The sequence below is a fragment of the Salvelinus namaycush genome, unplaced genomic scaffold (genome assembly GCF_016432855.1).
Source record: "Salvelinus namaycush isolate Seneca unplaced genomic scaffold, SaNama_1.0 Scaffold104, whole genome shotgun sequence".
NCBI lineage: Eukaryota > Metazoa > Chordata > Actinopteri > Salmoniformes > Salmonidae > Salvelinus > Salvelinus namaycush.
In genome coordinates, this window is record NW_024057720.1 from 131,317 (window position 1) to 145,128 (window position 13,812).

Sequence of the window (13,812 nt, forward strand, 5' to 3'; positions counted from 1 at the left end):
TATCTACCTCTGGTACCAAACATCTACATGTAACAGTTAGTGTAGTAGGGTTTCTCATCACCAAGCAGTATCTACCTCTGGTACCAAACATCTACATGTAACAGTTAGTGTAGTAGGGTTTCTCATCACCAAGCAGTATCTACCTCTGGTACCAAACATCTACATGTAACAGTTAGTGTAGTAGGGTTCTCATCACCAAGCAGTATCTACCTCTGGTACCAAACATCTACATGTAACAGTTAGTGTAGTAGGGTTACTCATCACCAAGCAGTATCTACCTCTGGTACCAAACATCTACATGTAACAGTTAGTGTAGTAGGGTTACTCATCACCAAGCAGTATCTACCTCTGGTACCAAACATCTACATGTAACAGTTAGTGTAGTAGGGTTACTCATCACCAAGCAGTATCTACCTCTGGTACCAAACATCTACATGTAACAGTTAGTGTAGTAGGGTTATCTCATCACCAAGCAGTATCTACCTCTGGTACCAAACATCTACATGTAACAGTTAGTGTAGTAGGGTATCTCATCACCAAGCAGTATCTACCTCTGGTACCAAACATCTACATGTAACAGTTAGTGTAGTAGGGTTTCTCATCACCAAGCAGTATCTACCTCTGGTACCAAACATCTACATGTAACAGTTAGTGTAGTAGGGTTTCTCATCACCAAGCAGTATCTACCTCTGGTACCAAACATCTACATGTAACAGTTAGTGTAGTAGGGTTACTCATCACCAAGCAGTATCTACCTCTGGTACCAAACATCTACATGTAACAGTTAGTGTAGTAGGGTTACTCATCACCAAGCAGTATCTACCTCTGGTACCAAACATCTACATGTAACAGTTAGTGTAGTAGGGTTACTCATCACCAAGCAGTATCTACCTCTGGTACCAAACATCTACATGTAACAGTTAGTGTAGTAGGGTTTCTCATCACCAAGCAGTATCTACCTCTGGTACCAAACATCTACATGTAACAGTTAGTGTAGTAGGGTTTCTCATCACCAAGCAGTATCTACCTCTGGTACCAAACATCTACATGTAACAGTTAGTGTAGTAGGGTTACTCATCACCAAGCAGTATCTACCTCTGGTACCAAACATCTACATGTAACAGTTAGTGTAGTAGGGTTTCTCATCACCAAGCAGTATCTACCTCTGGTACCAAACATCTACATGTAACAGTTAGTGTAGTAGGGTTTCTCATCACCAAGCAGTATCTACCTCTGGTACCAAACATCTACATGTAACAGTTTGTGTAGTAGGGTTACTCATCACCAAGCAGTATCTACCTCTGGTACCAAACATCTACATGTAACAGTTCGTGTAGTAGGGTTTCTCATCACCAAGCAGTATCTACCTCTGGTACCAAACATCTACATGTAACAGTTAGTGTAGTAGGGTTTCTCATCACCAAGCAGTATCTACCTCTGGTACCAAACATCTACATGTAACAGTTAGTGTAGTAGGGTTCTCATCACCAAGCAGTATCTACCTCTGGTACCAAACATCTACATGTAACAGTAGTGTAGTAGGGTTTCTCATCACCAAGCAGTATCTACCTCTGGTACCAAACATCTACATGTAACAGTTAGTGTAGTAGGGTTTACTCATCACCAAGCAGTATCTACCTCTGGTACCAAACATCTACATGTAACAGTTAGTGTAGTAGGGTGTACTCATCACCAAGCAGTATCTACCTCTGGTACCAAACATCTACATGTAACAGTTAGTGTAGTAGGGTGTCTCATCACCAAGCAGTATCTACCTCTGGTACCAAACATCTACATGTAACAGTTAGTGTAGTAGGGTTTCTCATCACCAAGCAGTATCTACCTCTGGTACCAAACATCTACATGTAACAGTTAGTGTAGTAGGGTTACTCATCACCAAGCAGTATCTACCTCTGGTACCAAACATCTACATGTAACAGTTAGTGTAGTAGGGTTTCTCATCACCAAGCATTATCTACCTCTGGTACCCAACATCTACATGTAACAGTTAGTGTAGTAGGGTTACTCATCACCAAGCAGTATCTACCTCTGGTACCAAACATCTACATGTAACAGTTAGTGTAGTAGGGTTACTCATCACCAAGCAGTATCTACCTCTGGGACCAAACATCTACATGTAACAGTTAGTGTAGTAGGGTTACTCATCACCAAGCAGTATCTACCTCTGGTACCAAACATCTACATGTAACAGTTAGTGTAGTTGGGTTTCTCATCACCAAGCAGTATCTACCTCTGGTACCAAACATCTACATGTAACAGTTAGTGTAGTAGGGTTTCTCATCACCAAGCATTATCTACCTCTGTTACCAAACATCTACATGTAACCGTGTAGTAGGGTTTCTCATCACCAAGCAGTATCTACCTCTGGTACCAAACATCTACATGTAACAGTTAGTGTAGTAGGGTTTCTCATCACCAAGCAGTATCTACCTCTGGTACCAAACATCTACATGTAACAGTTAGTGTAGTAGGGTTACTCATCACCAAGCAGTATCTACCTCTGGTACCAAACATCTACATGTAACAGTTAGTGTAGTAGGGTTTCTCATCACCAAGCAGTATCTACCTCTGGTACCAAACATCTACATGTAACAGTTAGTGCAGTAGGGTTTCTCATCATGCTGAAACACAAAGCACAGAAAACATCTTAGTTCATGAGATACATAGATACACACATATAGATAGACAGACAGACATACAGATAGATAGATAGACAGACCTTCCTTCTGCACCCCACCTCCCTCCCTCACTCCTTCCCCACCCTCCCCCTCCCTGTCTTCGTACCTCAGCATGTTGTCCTGGGGTCAGCTGTCTCTGACACTGTTGATACTATCTTTCTCTCCCCCCTCACTCCCCCTTCCCTTCCCTCTCTCCCCTCCCCTTCTCTCCCTGACTCACTCTCTCTCCCCCTTCCCTCTCTCCCCTCCCCTTCTCTCCCTGACTCACTCTCTCTCCCCCTTCCCTTCCCTCTCTCCCCTCCCCTTCTCTCCCTGACTCACTCTCTCTCCCCCTTCCCTTCCCTCTCTCCCCTCTCCCCCCTCACTCAACCTTCCCTTCCCTCTCTCCCCTCCCCTTCTCTCCCTGACTTACTCTCTCTCCCCCTTCCCTTCCCTCTCTCCCCTCTCCCTCCTATGTCTCCCCCCTCCGCTATACTCCCCTCCCTCTCAGCTCCTGTTCCTCCCTCCCCCTTCTCTCCCTCCTCCTCTTCCCTCCCTCCCTCCCTCCCTCTCTCTCCATACCTCAGCATGTTGTCCTGGGGTCAACTGTCTCTGACACTGTTGACACTTCAGACACAGAGGGTGGTAGTCCCGCCCCAATGACCTCTTCTTCTCACCTGGACCAATGGGGAGAGAGGATACCAAGGGTTAGAGGTCAAATGTCTGTCATGGACCAATCTGGTTAGAGGATACTCAAATTGTATTTGTCACATGCGCAGTGAAATGCTGAATACAACAGGTGTGGACCTTACAGTGAAATGCTGAATACAACAGGTGTGGACCTTACAGTGAAATGCTGAATACAACAGGTGTAGTAGACCTTACAGTGAAATGCTAAATACAACAGGTGTAGTAGACCTTACAGTGAAATGCTGAATACAACAGGTGTAGACCTTACAGTGAAATGCTGAATACAACAGGTGTAGTAGACCTTACAGTGAAATGCTGAATACAGCAGGTGTAGTAGACCTTACAGTGAAATGCTGAATACAACAGATGTAGACCTCACAGTGAAATGCTGAATACAACAGGTGTGGACCTGACAGTGAAATGCTGAATACAACAGGTGTGGACCTGACAGTGAAATGCTGAATACAACAGGTGTAGACCTTACAGTGAAATGCTGAATACAACAGGTGTAGACCTCACAGTGAAATGCTGAATACAACAGGTGTAGACCTCACAGTGAAATGCTGAATACAACAGGTGTAGACCTCACAGTGAAATGCTGAATACAACAGGTGTAGACCTCACAGTGAAATGCTGAATACAACAGGTGTGGACCTTACAGTGAAATGCTGAATACAACAGGTGTAGTAGACCTTACAGTGAAATGCTGAATACAACAGGTGTAGTAGACCTCACAGTGAAATGCTGAATACAACAGGTGTAGACCTCACAGTGAAATGCTGAATACAACAGGTGTAGACCTTACAGTGAAATGCTGAATACAACAGGTGTGGACCTTACAGTGAAATGCTGAATACAACAGGTGTAGACCTTACAGTGAAATGCTAAATACAACAGGTGTAGACCTCACAGTGAAATGCTGAATACAACAGGTGTAGACCTTACAGTGAAATGCTGAATACAACAGGTGTGGACCTTACAGTGAAATGCTGAATACAACAGGTGTAGTAGACCTTACAGTGAAATGCTGAATACAACAGGTGTAGTAGACCTTACAGTGAAATGCTGAATACAACAGGTGTAGTAGACCTTACAGTGAAATGCTGAATACAACAGGTGTAGACCTTACAGTGAAATGCTGAATACAACAGGTGTAGTAGACCTTACAGTGAAATGCTGAATACAACAGGTGTAGACCTCACAGTGAAATGCTGAATACAACAGGTGTAGACCTCACAGTGAAATGCTGAATACAACAGGTGTAGACCTTACAGTGAAATGCTGAATCCAACAGGTGTGGACCTTACAGTGAAATGCTGAATACAACAGGTGTAGACCTTACAGTGAAATGCTAAATACAACAGGTGTAGACCTCACAGTGAAATGCTGAATACAACAGGTGTAGACCTTACAGTGAAATGCTGAATACAACAGGTGTGGACCTTACAGTGAAATGCTGAATACAACAGGTGTAGTAGACCTTACAGTGAAATGCTGAATACAACAGGTGTAGTAGACCTTACAGTGAAATGCTGAATACAACAGGTGTAGTAGACCTTACAGTGAAATGCTGAATACAACAGGTGTAGACCTCACAGTGAAATGCTGAATACAACAGGTGTAGACCTCACAGTGAAATGCTGAATACAACAGGTGTAGACCTCACAGTGAAATGCTGAATACAACAGGTGTAGACCTCACAGTGAAATGCTGAATACAACAGGTGTAGACCTCACAGTGAAATGCTGAATACAACAGGTGTGGACCTTACAGTGAAATGCTGAATACAACAGGTGTAGTAGACCTTACAGTGAAATGCTGAATACAACAGGTGTAGTAGACCTCACAGTGAAATGCTGAATACAACAGGTGTAGACCTCACAGTGAAATGCTGAATACAACAGGTGTAGACCTTACAGTGAAATGCTGAATACAACAGGTGTCACGTTCCTGACCTGTTTTCCTTTGTTTTTGTATTTATTTAGTTGGTCAGGGCGTGAGTTGGGTGGGGTTGTCTATGTGTGTTTTTCTATGTTGGGGTTTTGTGTTCGGCCTGGTATGATTCTCAATCAGAGACAGCTGTCAATCGTTGTCCCTGATTGAGAATCATACTTAGGCAGCCTGGGTTTCACTTGTGTTTTGTGGGTGTTTGTTCCTGTGTCAGCGTTTGGGCCACACAGGACTGTTTCGGGTTAGTCACGTTTGCTGGTTTTTGTATTTTGTAGTGTTTGTTGTTTTTCCATTAAATAATGAACTCTTACCAATCCGCATCTTGGTCCGATCCATGCTCCTCCTCGTCTGAGGAGGAGAACGACTACGACAGCCATTACAACAGGTGTGGACCTTACAGTGAAATGCTGAATACAACAGGTGTGGACCTTACAGTGAAATTCTTACTTACAAGCTCTTAACCAACATTGCTTTAAAAAGTTTTAAGAAAAAATGTGTTCAGTAAACATATATATATTTTTTCAGTAATAAATAATTAAACAGCAGCAGTAAAATAACAATAGCGAGGCTATATTGGGGTTCCATTACAGAGTCAATGTGAGGGGGCACCGGTTAATCCAGGTAATTGAGGTAATATGTAGGTAGAGTTAAAGTGACTATGTATAGATAGTAAACAGAGAGTAGCAGCAGCACCGGTTAATCCAGGTAATTGAGGTAATATGTAGGTAGAGTTAAAGTGACTATGTATAGATAGTAAACAGAGAGTAGCAGCAGTGTAAAAGAGGGGTCTGGTGGTCATGTGATCAGATGTTCAGGAGTCTTATGGTTTGGGGGTAGAAGCTGATAAGGAGCCTTTTGATTAGATGTTCAGGAGTCTGATGGTTTGGGGGTAGAAGCTGATAAGGAGCCTTTTGATCAGATGTTCAGGAGTCTGATGGTTTGGGGGTAGAAGATGATAAGGAGCCTTTTGATTAGATGTTCAGGAGTCTGATGGTTTGGGGGTAGAAGCTGATAAGGAGCCTTTTGATTAGATGTTCAGGAGTCTGATGGTTTGGGGGTAGAAGCTGATAAGGAGCCTTTTGATTAGATGTTCAGGAGTCTGATGGTTTGGGGGTAGAAGCTGATAAGGAGCCTTTTGGTCCGAGACTTGGTGATCCGGTACCACTTGCCGTGCGGTAGAAGAGAGAACAGTATAGGACTAGGGTGACTGGTGTCTTTCACAATTTGTAGGGCCTTCCTCTGACACCGCCTGGTATAGAGGTCCTGGATGGCAAGAAGCTTGGCCCCGGTGATGTACTGGGCCGTACGCACAACCCTCTATAGTGTCTTGAAGTCGGAGGCTGAGCAGTTGCCATACCAGGCAATTATGCAACCAGTCGTGATGCTCTCGATGTTGCAGCTGTAGAACCTTTTGAGGATCTGAGGACCCATGCCAAATCTTTTTAGTTTCCTCAGGAGGAATAGGCTTTGTCATGCCCTCTTCACGACTGTCTTGGTGTGCTTGGACCATGCTAGTTTGTTGGTGACGTGGACACCAAGGAACTTGAAGCTCTCAATCTGCTCCCCTACAGCCCCGTCGATGAGAATGGGGGCGTTCATTGTCCTCCTTTTCCTGTAGTCCACAATCATCTCCTTTGTTTTTATCACGTTGAGGGAGAGGTTGTTGTCCTGGCACCACACGGCCAGGTCTCTGACCTCCTCCCTATAGGCTGTCTCATCGCTGACGGTGATCAGGTCTACCACTGTTGTGTCATCGGCAAACTTAATGATGGTGTTGGAGTCGTGCCTGGCCGTGCAGTCATGAGTGAACAGGGAGTACAGGAGGGGACTGAGCACACAGCCCCTGTGTTGAGGATCAGCGTGGTGGATGTGTTGTTACCTAACCTTACCACCTGGTGGCGGCCCGTCAGGAAGTCCAGGATCCAGTTGCAGAGGGAGGTGTTCAGTCCCAGGGTCCTTAGCTTAGTGATGAGCTTTGAGGGCACTATGGTGTTGAACGCTGAGCTGTAATCAATGAGTAGCATTCTCACATAGGTGTTCCTTTTGTCCAGGTGGGAAAGGGCAGTGTTGAGTGCAATAGAGATTGCAGGTCATGGACCAGTGGGGTTGGAAGATACCAAGGGTTAGAGGTCAAATGGTGTCTGCCATTCAGAGAGAGCTCTGCACTGTGACCTGAGAGTTGCTAAGCTACCAGTAATTTACCAAAGTAACTTTGGGAATTTATACGTGAATAACTTTCAAAAAATGTATTCCTCTATATGGTGTCTGTGTCCATATTGTCCAACAGACTAATTAATGAAAAAGCATCTAATCAACAAGGCCATTATTTTGATGAACTCTATTGACTTATTTAACAACTGACATCAGTTTGGCTCCAACACATTTACAACAAAGACATTTTGACAGAAAAATAAATACAAGTGTTTAAAAAAACATTAAGAATAATGATATTTACTGAGTTCATGGTTTATATTAAGGTTAAGGATTTACAGCTTTATATTATATATATTTTTAAACAATCTTATTTAATGATTGTCTATTTGACATGATAATTACAGACTCTGTCACGTTCCTGACCTGTTTTCCCTTGTTTTGTATGTATTTTAGAATGGTCAGGGCGTGAGTTGGGGTGGGTTGTCTATGTGTGTTTTTCTATGTTGGGATTTTGGGTTCGGCCTGGTATGATTCTCAATCAGAGGCAGCTGTCAATCGTTGTCCCTGATTGAGAATCATACTTAGGCAGCTGGGGTTTCACGTTTGGTTTGTGGGTGTTTGTTCCTGTGTCAGTGTTTCGCCACACGGGACTGTTACGCAGTGGTGGGCCGTCAGGGCCAGCAAGGCCTTCTCTGCTGGCCTAAACATCAGAATATATATTTTTTTTAAATATATTTTCCCACAAATATGTATTAAATTATTCCCCAGAGTAAGAGTTATACTCTTCATTTCATAGCTTTCCTCTTGGTTGCACTGCTTCCAGCCCCAGGTTGAGATTTGGAGGGCTGGTCTTTATGTTAGATCTTTTATCCAATCATATTCAGCCATCATGTGTTGCCAGGGGTCTAAAATCTGCCCTCAGGCCTTCAGAATCAACAGTGCGGGCGCTTGTAGCTTAAAGTGAATGGAAATTAAAATTTAGTGTCAACCAATCAGCTTTAGAGTTGGCTATTGTACGCCTGCTGGCTGGCTCCAGTGTTACACAGGAGCCAGCTAGCAGGCCTACGCGTGCACGTCTTTTGATTGGATTACCAATATTGAGAGGCAGGTCCTATGGGCAGGTCTATGCAGAACTTCAGAACTAGGAAACTTAATTTGATAAACGAATTAATTCGCATACTACTAAGCTGTTTTTTCAATCCACAATAGCGGAAGGAGGAGAAGATATCGATTTGGTCGAGGATATAATTATAACGCCATTCTCAAGACGAACATTTCAAGAAAAGTTAGACATTGTAAGGAGAGGTCGCCCGACGCCGACGCTACAAAGCCTGTCACAGGCGGGAAAGGGGTTCGTTCGCCACTTTAAAAGTTCCAACTACGAGCGCTATCAATGGCTCACAGGCTCTGAGAAGCACTGCAAACTGTACTGCTGGGAATGCCTATTATTTGCAAGTGATCGATTTGGTGTTTGGAGCCACACTGGCTTTGCAAACTTGAGTTGTCTAACCAAGGCAGCAACGAGACACCAAAGTACGGCTGGGCACTTACAAGCAATGGTGCTTTTGAAAACTTTTGGGGACACCCGAGTGGATCTACAGCTCAACGAACAAGCGCGCAGGGCAACGGAGCTGCACAATGAAAAGGTGAAGAAAAATAGGGAAATATTGAAAAGACTCATTGATTGTGTTCTTGCCTATTAGTTGAACTGTATTGTACTCTTCCCCTGCAATTCTCTGAATAAAAATGTCAATTTCAAGGTGACGCAACGCCTGGTTATACTGCGTTTCTGTCTAAATGTATAGTGTCTAGAGCCATGGCATCATAATGATGGTAATAAGAGGTGGATTAATTCGGGTGGGACTGTGTAGGACCTCACTGAAGGCCCAGGCCCCAGGCCCACGGCACGCCACTGCTGTTACGGTATGTTCGTTTGTTGTTTTGTATCGTGTATTGTTTTCGTGTACATTAAATTACCATGGAAACTTACCACTCTGCACATTGGTCCTCCGATCCTTCTCGCTTCTCCTCGTCCGATGAGGAGGACGAAATAGACTGCCGTTACAGAAACACCCACCACCAAAGGACCAAGCAGAGTGGTAAAGGACAGCAGCAGCAGCGGCAGAAGACACAGGACTCGTGGACTTGGGAAGAGATCCTGGACGGCAAAGGACCCTGGGCTCAGCCAGGGGAATATCGCCGTCCCAAGGCAGAGTTGGAGGCAGCGAAGGCAGAGAGGCGCTGGTATGAGGAGGCAGCGCGGCGACGTGGTTGGAAGCCCGAGAGTCAGACCCAAAAATTTCTTGGGGGGGGGGGGGGGGGGGGGGGCACACGCGGAGTGTGGCTAAGCCGGGTAGGAGATCTGAGCCAACTCCACGTGCTTACCGTGGAGTGAGAGGGCGTCGTACTGGTCAGACACCGTGTTATGCGGTGGAGCGCACGGTGTCCCCAGTACGCGTGTTTAGCCCAGTGCGGGCTATTCCACCTCGCCGCACTGGCCGGGCTAGGTTGGGCATCGAGCCGGGTGCCATGAAGCCGGCCCAACGCATCTGGTCTCCAGTGCGTCTCCTCGGGCCGGCGTACATGGCACCAGCCTTACAAATGGTGTCCCCGGTTCGCCAGCATAGCCCAGTGCGGGCTATTCCACCTCGCCGCACTGGCAGGGCTACGGGGAACATTCAACCGGGTAAGGTTGGGCAGGCTCGGTGCTCAAGAGCTGTTGTACTCCTTCACGGTCCGGTATATCCGGTGCCACCTCCACGTACCAGTCCTCCGGTGGCAGCCCCCCGCACCAGGCTGTCTCTCCGGGTTCTCTCTACAGTTGCTCCCGCCTGTCCAGCGCTGCCAGAGCCTTCCTCTTCTCCAGCACAGCCAGAGTCTCTCATCTGTCCAGCGCCGTCTGAACTGCCTGCCTGCCCAGCGTCATCTGAGCTGCCCATCTGTCCCAAGCCGTCAGAGCCGCCCGTCTGTCCCGAGCCAGTAGAGCCGTCCGTCAGTCAGGAGCCGCTAGAGCCGTCCGTCAGTCAGGAGCTGCCAGAGCCGCCATCCAGCCAGGAGCCGCCAGAGCCGCCAGCCAGCCAGGAGCGGCCGGAGCCGCCAGCCAGCCAGGAGCTGCCGGAGCCGCCAGCCAGCCAGGAGCTGCCGGAGCCGCCAGCCAGCCAGGAGCTGCCGGAGCCGCCAGCAAGCCAGGAGCTGCCGGAGCCGCCAGCCAGCCAGGAGCTGCCGGAGCCGCCAGCCAGCCAGGAGCTGCCAGAGCCAGTCAGCAAGGACCTGCCAGAGCCAGTCAGCCAGGACCTGCCAGAGCTGTCAGCCAGCCAGGACCTGCCAGAGCTGTCAGCCAGCCAGGACCTGCCGGAACTGTCAGTCAGCCGGGACCTGCCAGAGCCAGCCAGCCAGGACCTGCCAGAACTGTCAGTCAGCCGGGACCTGCCAGAACTGTCAGTCAGCCGGGACCTGCCGGAGCCGTCAGTCAGCCGGGAGCTGCCGGAGCTGCATATCAAGCCGGCAATGCCGGAAATGCCTTTTACTCCGGCGCTGCCGGAGTCGTCTTTCACTCCGGTGCTGCCGGAGTATCCTGTCCATTCGGGACCCATGGCTAGGGTTCCCAGGCCAAGGTCGGCGGCGAGGATCGCCGCTCATAGGAGGCCACGGGGGCGATTAAGGAGGCGGACAAAAACAATGTTGAAGTGGGGTCCACGTCCCGCACGAGAGCCGCCACCGCGGACAGACGCCCACCCAGACCCTCCCCTAGAGTTTTAGGTGGTGCGCCCGGAGTTCGCACCTTGGGGGGGGGGGGGGGTTCTGTCACATTCCTGACCTTATTTCCCTTGTTTTGTATGTATTTTAGTATGGTCAGGGCGTGCGTTGGGGTGGGTTGTCTATGTGTGTTTTTCTATGTTGGGATTTTGGGTTCGGCCTGGTATGATTCTCAATCAGAGGCAGCTGTCAATCGTTGTCCCTGATTGAGAATCATACTTAGGCAGCTGGGGTTTCACGTTTGGTTTGTGGGTGTTTGTTCCTGTGTCAGTGTTTCGCCACACGGGACTGTTACGGTATGTTCGTTTGTTGTTTTGTATCGTGTATTGTTTTCGTGTACATTAAATTACCATGGAAACTTACCACTCTGCACATTGGTCCTCCGATCCTTCTCGCTTCTCCTCGTCCGATGAGGAGGACGAAATAGACTGCCGTTACAGACTCATGTGATAAGGCCACACAGAGGACCAGAGATAATTACAGACTCATGTGATAAGACCACACAGAGGGCCAGAGATAATTACAGACTCATGTGATAAGGCCACACAGAGGGCCAGAGATAATTACAGACTCATGTGATAAGGCCACACAGAGGGCCAGAGATAATTACAGACTCATGTGATAAGGCCACACAGAGGGCCAGAGATAATTACAGACTCATGTGATAAGACCACACAGAGGACCAGAGATAATTACAGACTCATGTGATAAGACCACACAAAGGGCCAGAGATAATTACAGACTCATGTGATAAGGACACACAGAGGGCCAGAGATAATTACAGACTCATGTGATAAGGACACACAGAGGGCCAGAGATAATTACAGACTCATGTGATAAGGCCACACAGAGGACCAGAGATAATTACAGACTCATGTGATAAGGCCACACAGAGGACCAGAGATAATTACAGACTCATGTGATAAGACCACACAGAGGACCAGAGATAATTACAGACTCATGTGATAAGACCACACAGAGGGCCAGAGATAATTACAGACTCATGTGATAAGACCACACAGAGGGCCAGAGATAATTACAGACTCATGTGATAAGGACACACAGAGGGCCAGAGATAATTACAGACTCATGTGATAAGGACACACAGAGGGCCAGAGATAATTACAGACTCATGTGATAAGACCACACAGAGGGCCAGAGATAATTACAGACTCATGTGATAAGGCCACACAGAGGACCAGAGATAATTACAGACTCATGTGATAAGGCCACACAGAGGACCAGAGATAATTACAGATTCATGTGATAAGACCACACAGAGGACCAGAGATAATTACAGACTCATGTGATAAGACCACACAGAGGGCCAGAGATAATTACTGACTCATGTGATAATCTGAAGTACCCAAAAAGGCCACTAGATGTAATTTGATAAAATTCCCCCTAAAATGTAAATGTTACCAAAATTCTGGTAGTTTCCTGGTAAACATAGAAACGTTCCAATAATATACCTTCCATTTGCAACCCTAGTTCCTGTACCGGACACATGCAAATAATGCAAGTCCCTAAAGGAAAGGAAGGCAAGTTGGTATTTGAACAAAGCCGAAGTGTGAGAGACCAGTCTGCTGTCTCATATCAGTTGAGGACTTAGGAAAGGAGCCCAGGTGAAAGGAAGCCAGGTTAGACTATAGGAACTCAGCCTCTGAAGGAAAGGAAGCCAGGTTAGACTTTTGGAACCCAGCCTCTGAAGGAAAGGAAGCCAGGTTAGACTATAGGAACCCAGCCTCTGAAGGAAAGGAAGCCAGGTTAGACTATTGGAACACAGCCTCTGAAGGAAAGGAAGCTAGGTTAGACTTTTGGAACCCAGCCTCTGAAGGAAAGGAAGCTAGGTTAGACTTTTGGAACCCGGCCTCTGAAGGAAAGGAAGCTAGGTTAGACTTTTGGAACCCAGCCTCTGAAGGAAAGGAAGCTAGGTTAGACTTTTGGAACCCATCCTCTGAAGGAAAGGAAGCCAGGTTAGACTATTGGAACCCAGCCTCTGAAGGAAAGGAAGCCAGGTTAGACTATTGGAACCCAGCCTCTGAAGGAAAGGAAGCCAGGTTAGACTATAGGACCACAGCCAGTGAAGGAAAAGAGACCAGTTTAGGGTGTTGGAACTTATCCCAGGATGAAAAGAAGGCTGGTTAGAAAGGAAAGGACACCAGGTTAGAGTATTGGAGAGTAGCCTGTGTGTTAGAGAACAGTCTGCTTCCTCAGAGAAGACACTTCCTGTTGTTTGTGTGTGACTCATGACAGACTGTTCAGAGCATGGACACACACACACACACACACACACACACACACACACACACACACACACACACACACACACACACACACACACACACACACACACACACACACACACACACACACACACACACACACACACACACACACACACACACACACACACACACTGACATACACACAAACACACACACACACAATAGGAAAGGTATAACGATTGAGTTTAGAAAAGATTTGCGAGCGAACGATGCCTCTCAAAAACCTGCCCTAACAATCTAGCAACTATTCCATAATTCTATGGTATCTCTGACCAACTGTGTTACACTGCAAACAC

The 13,812-nt window shown here is 46.8% G+C and overlaps 1 protein-coding gene across 1 annotated transcript in view; it reads right to left on the bottom strand.

Annotated features, from left to right (window-relative positions):
* Positions 1 to 2,603: 2,603 nt before the first annotated feature.
* The window catches only part of LOC120035361 (cysteine-rich protein 2-like), an 11,418-nt gene continuing 209 nt past the window's right edge, over positions 2,604 to 13,812 (bottom strand). Inside the window, exons 2-3 of the mRNA XM_038982135.1 lie at positions 3,261 to 3,355; positions 2,604 to 2,642 (exon numbers count right to left, since the gene is read on the bottom strand). Coding sequence (XP_038838063.1) covers positions 2,604 to 2,642; positions 3,261 to 3,355 — 134 coding nt within the window. The remainder of the gene's footprint in view (positions 2,643 to 3,260; positions 3,356 to 13,812) is intronic.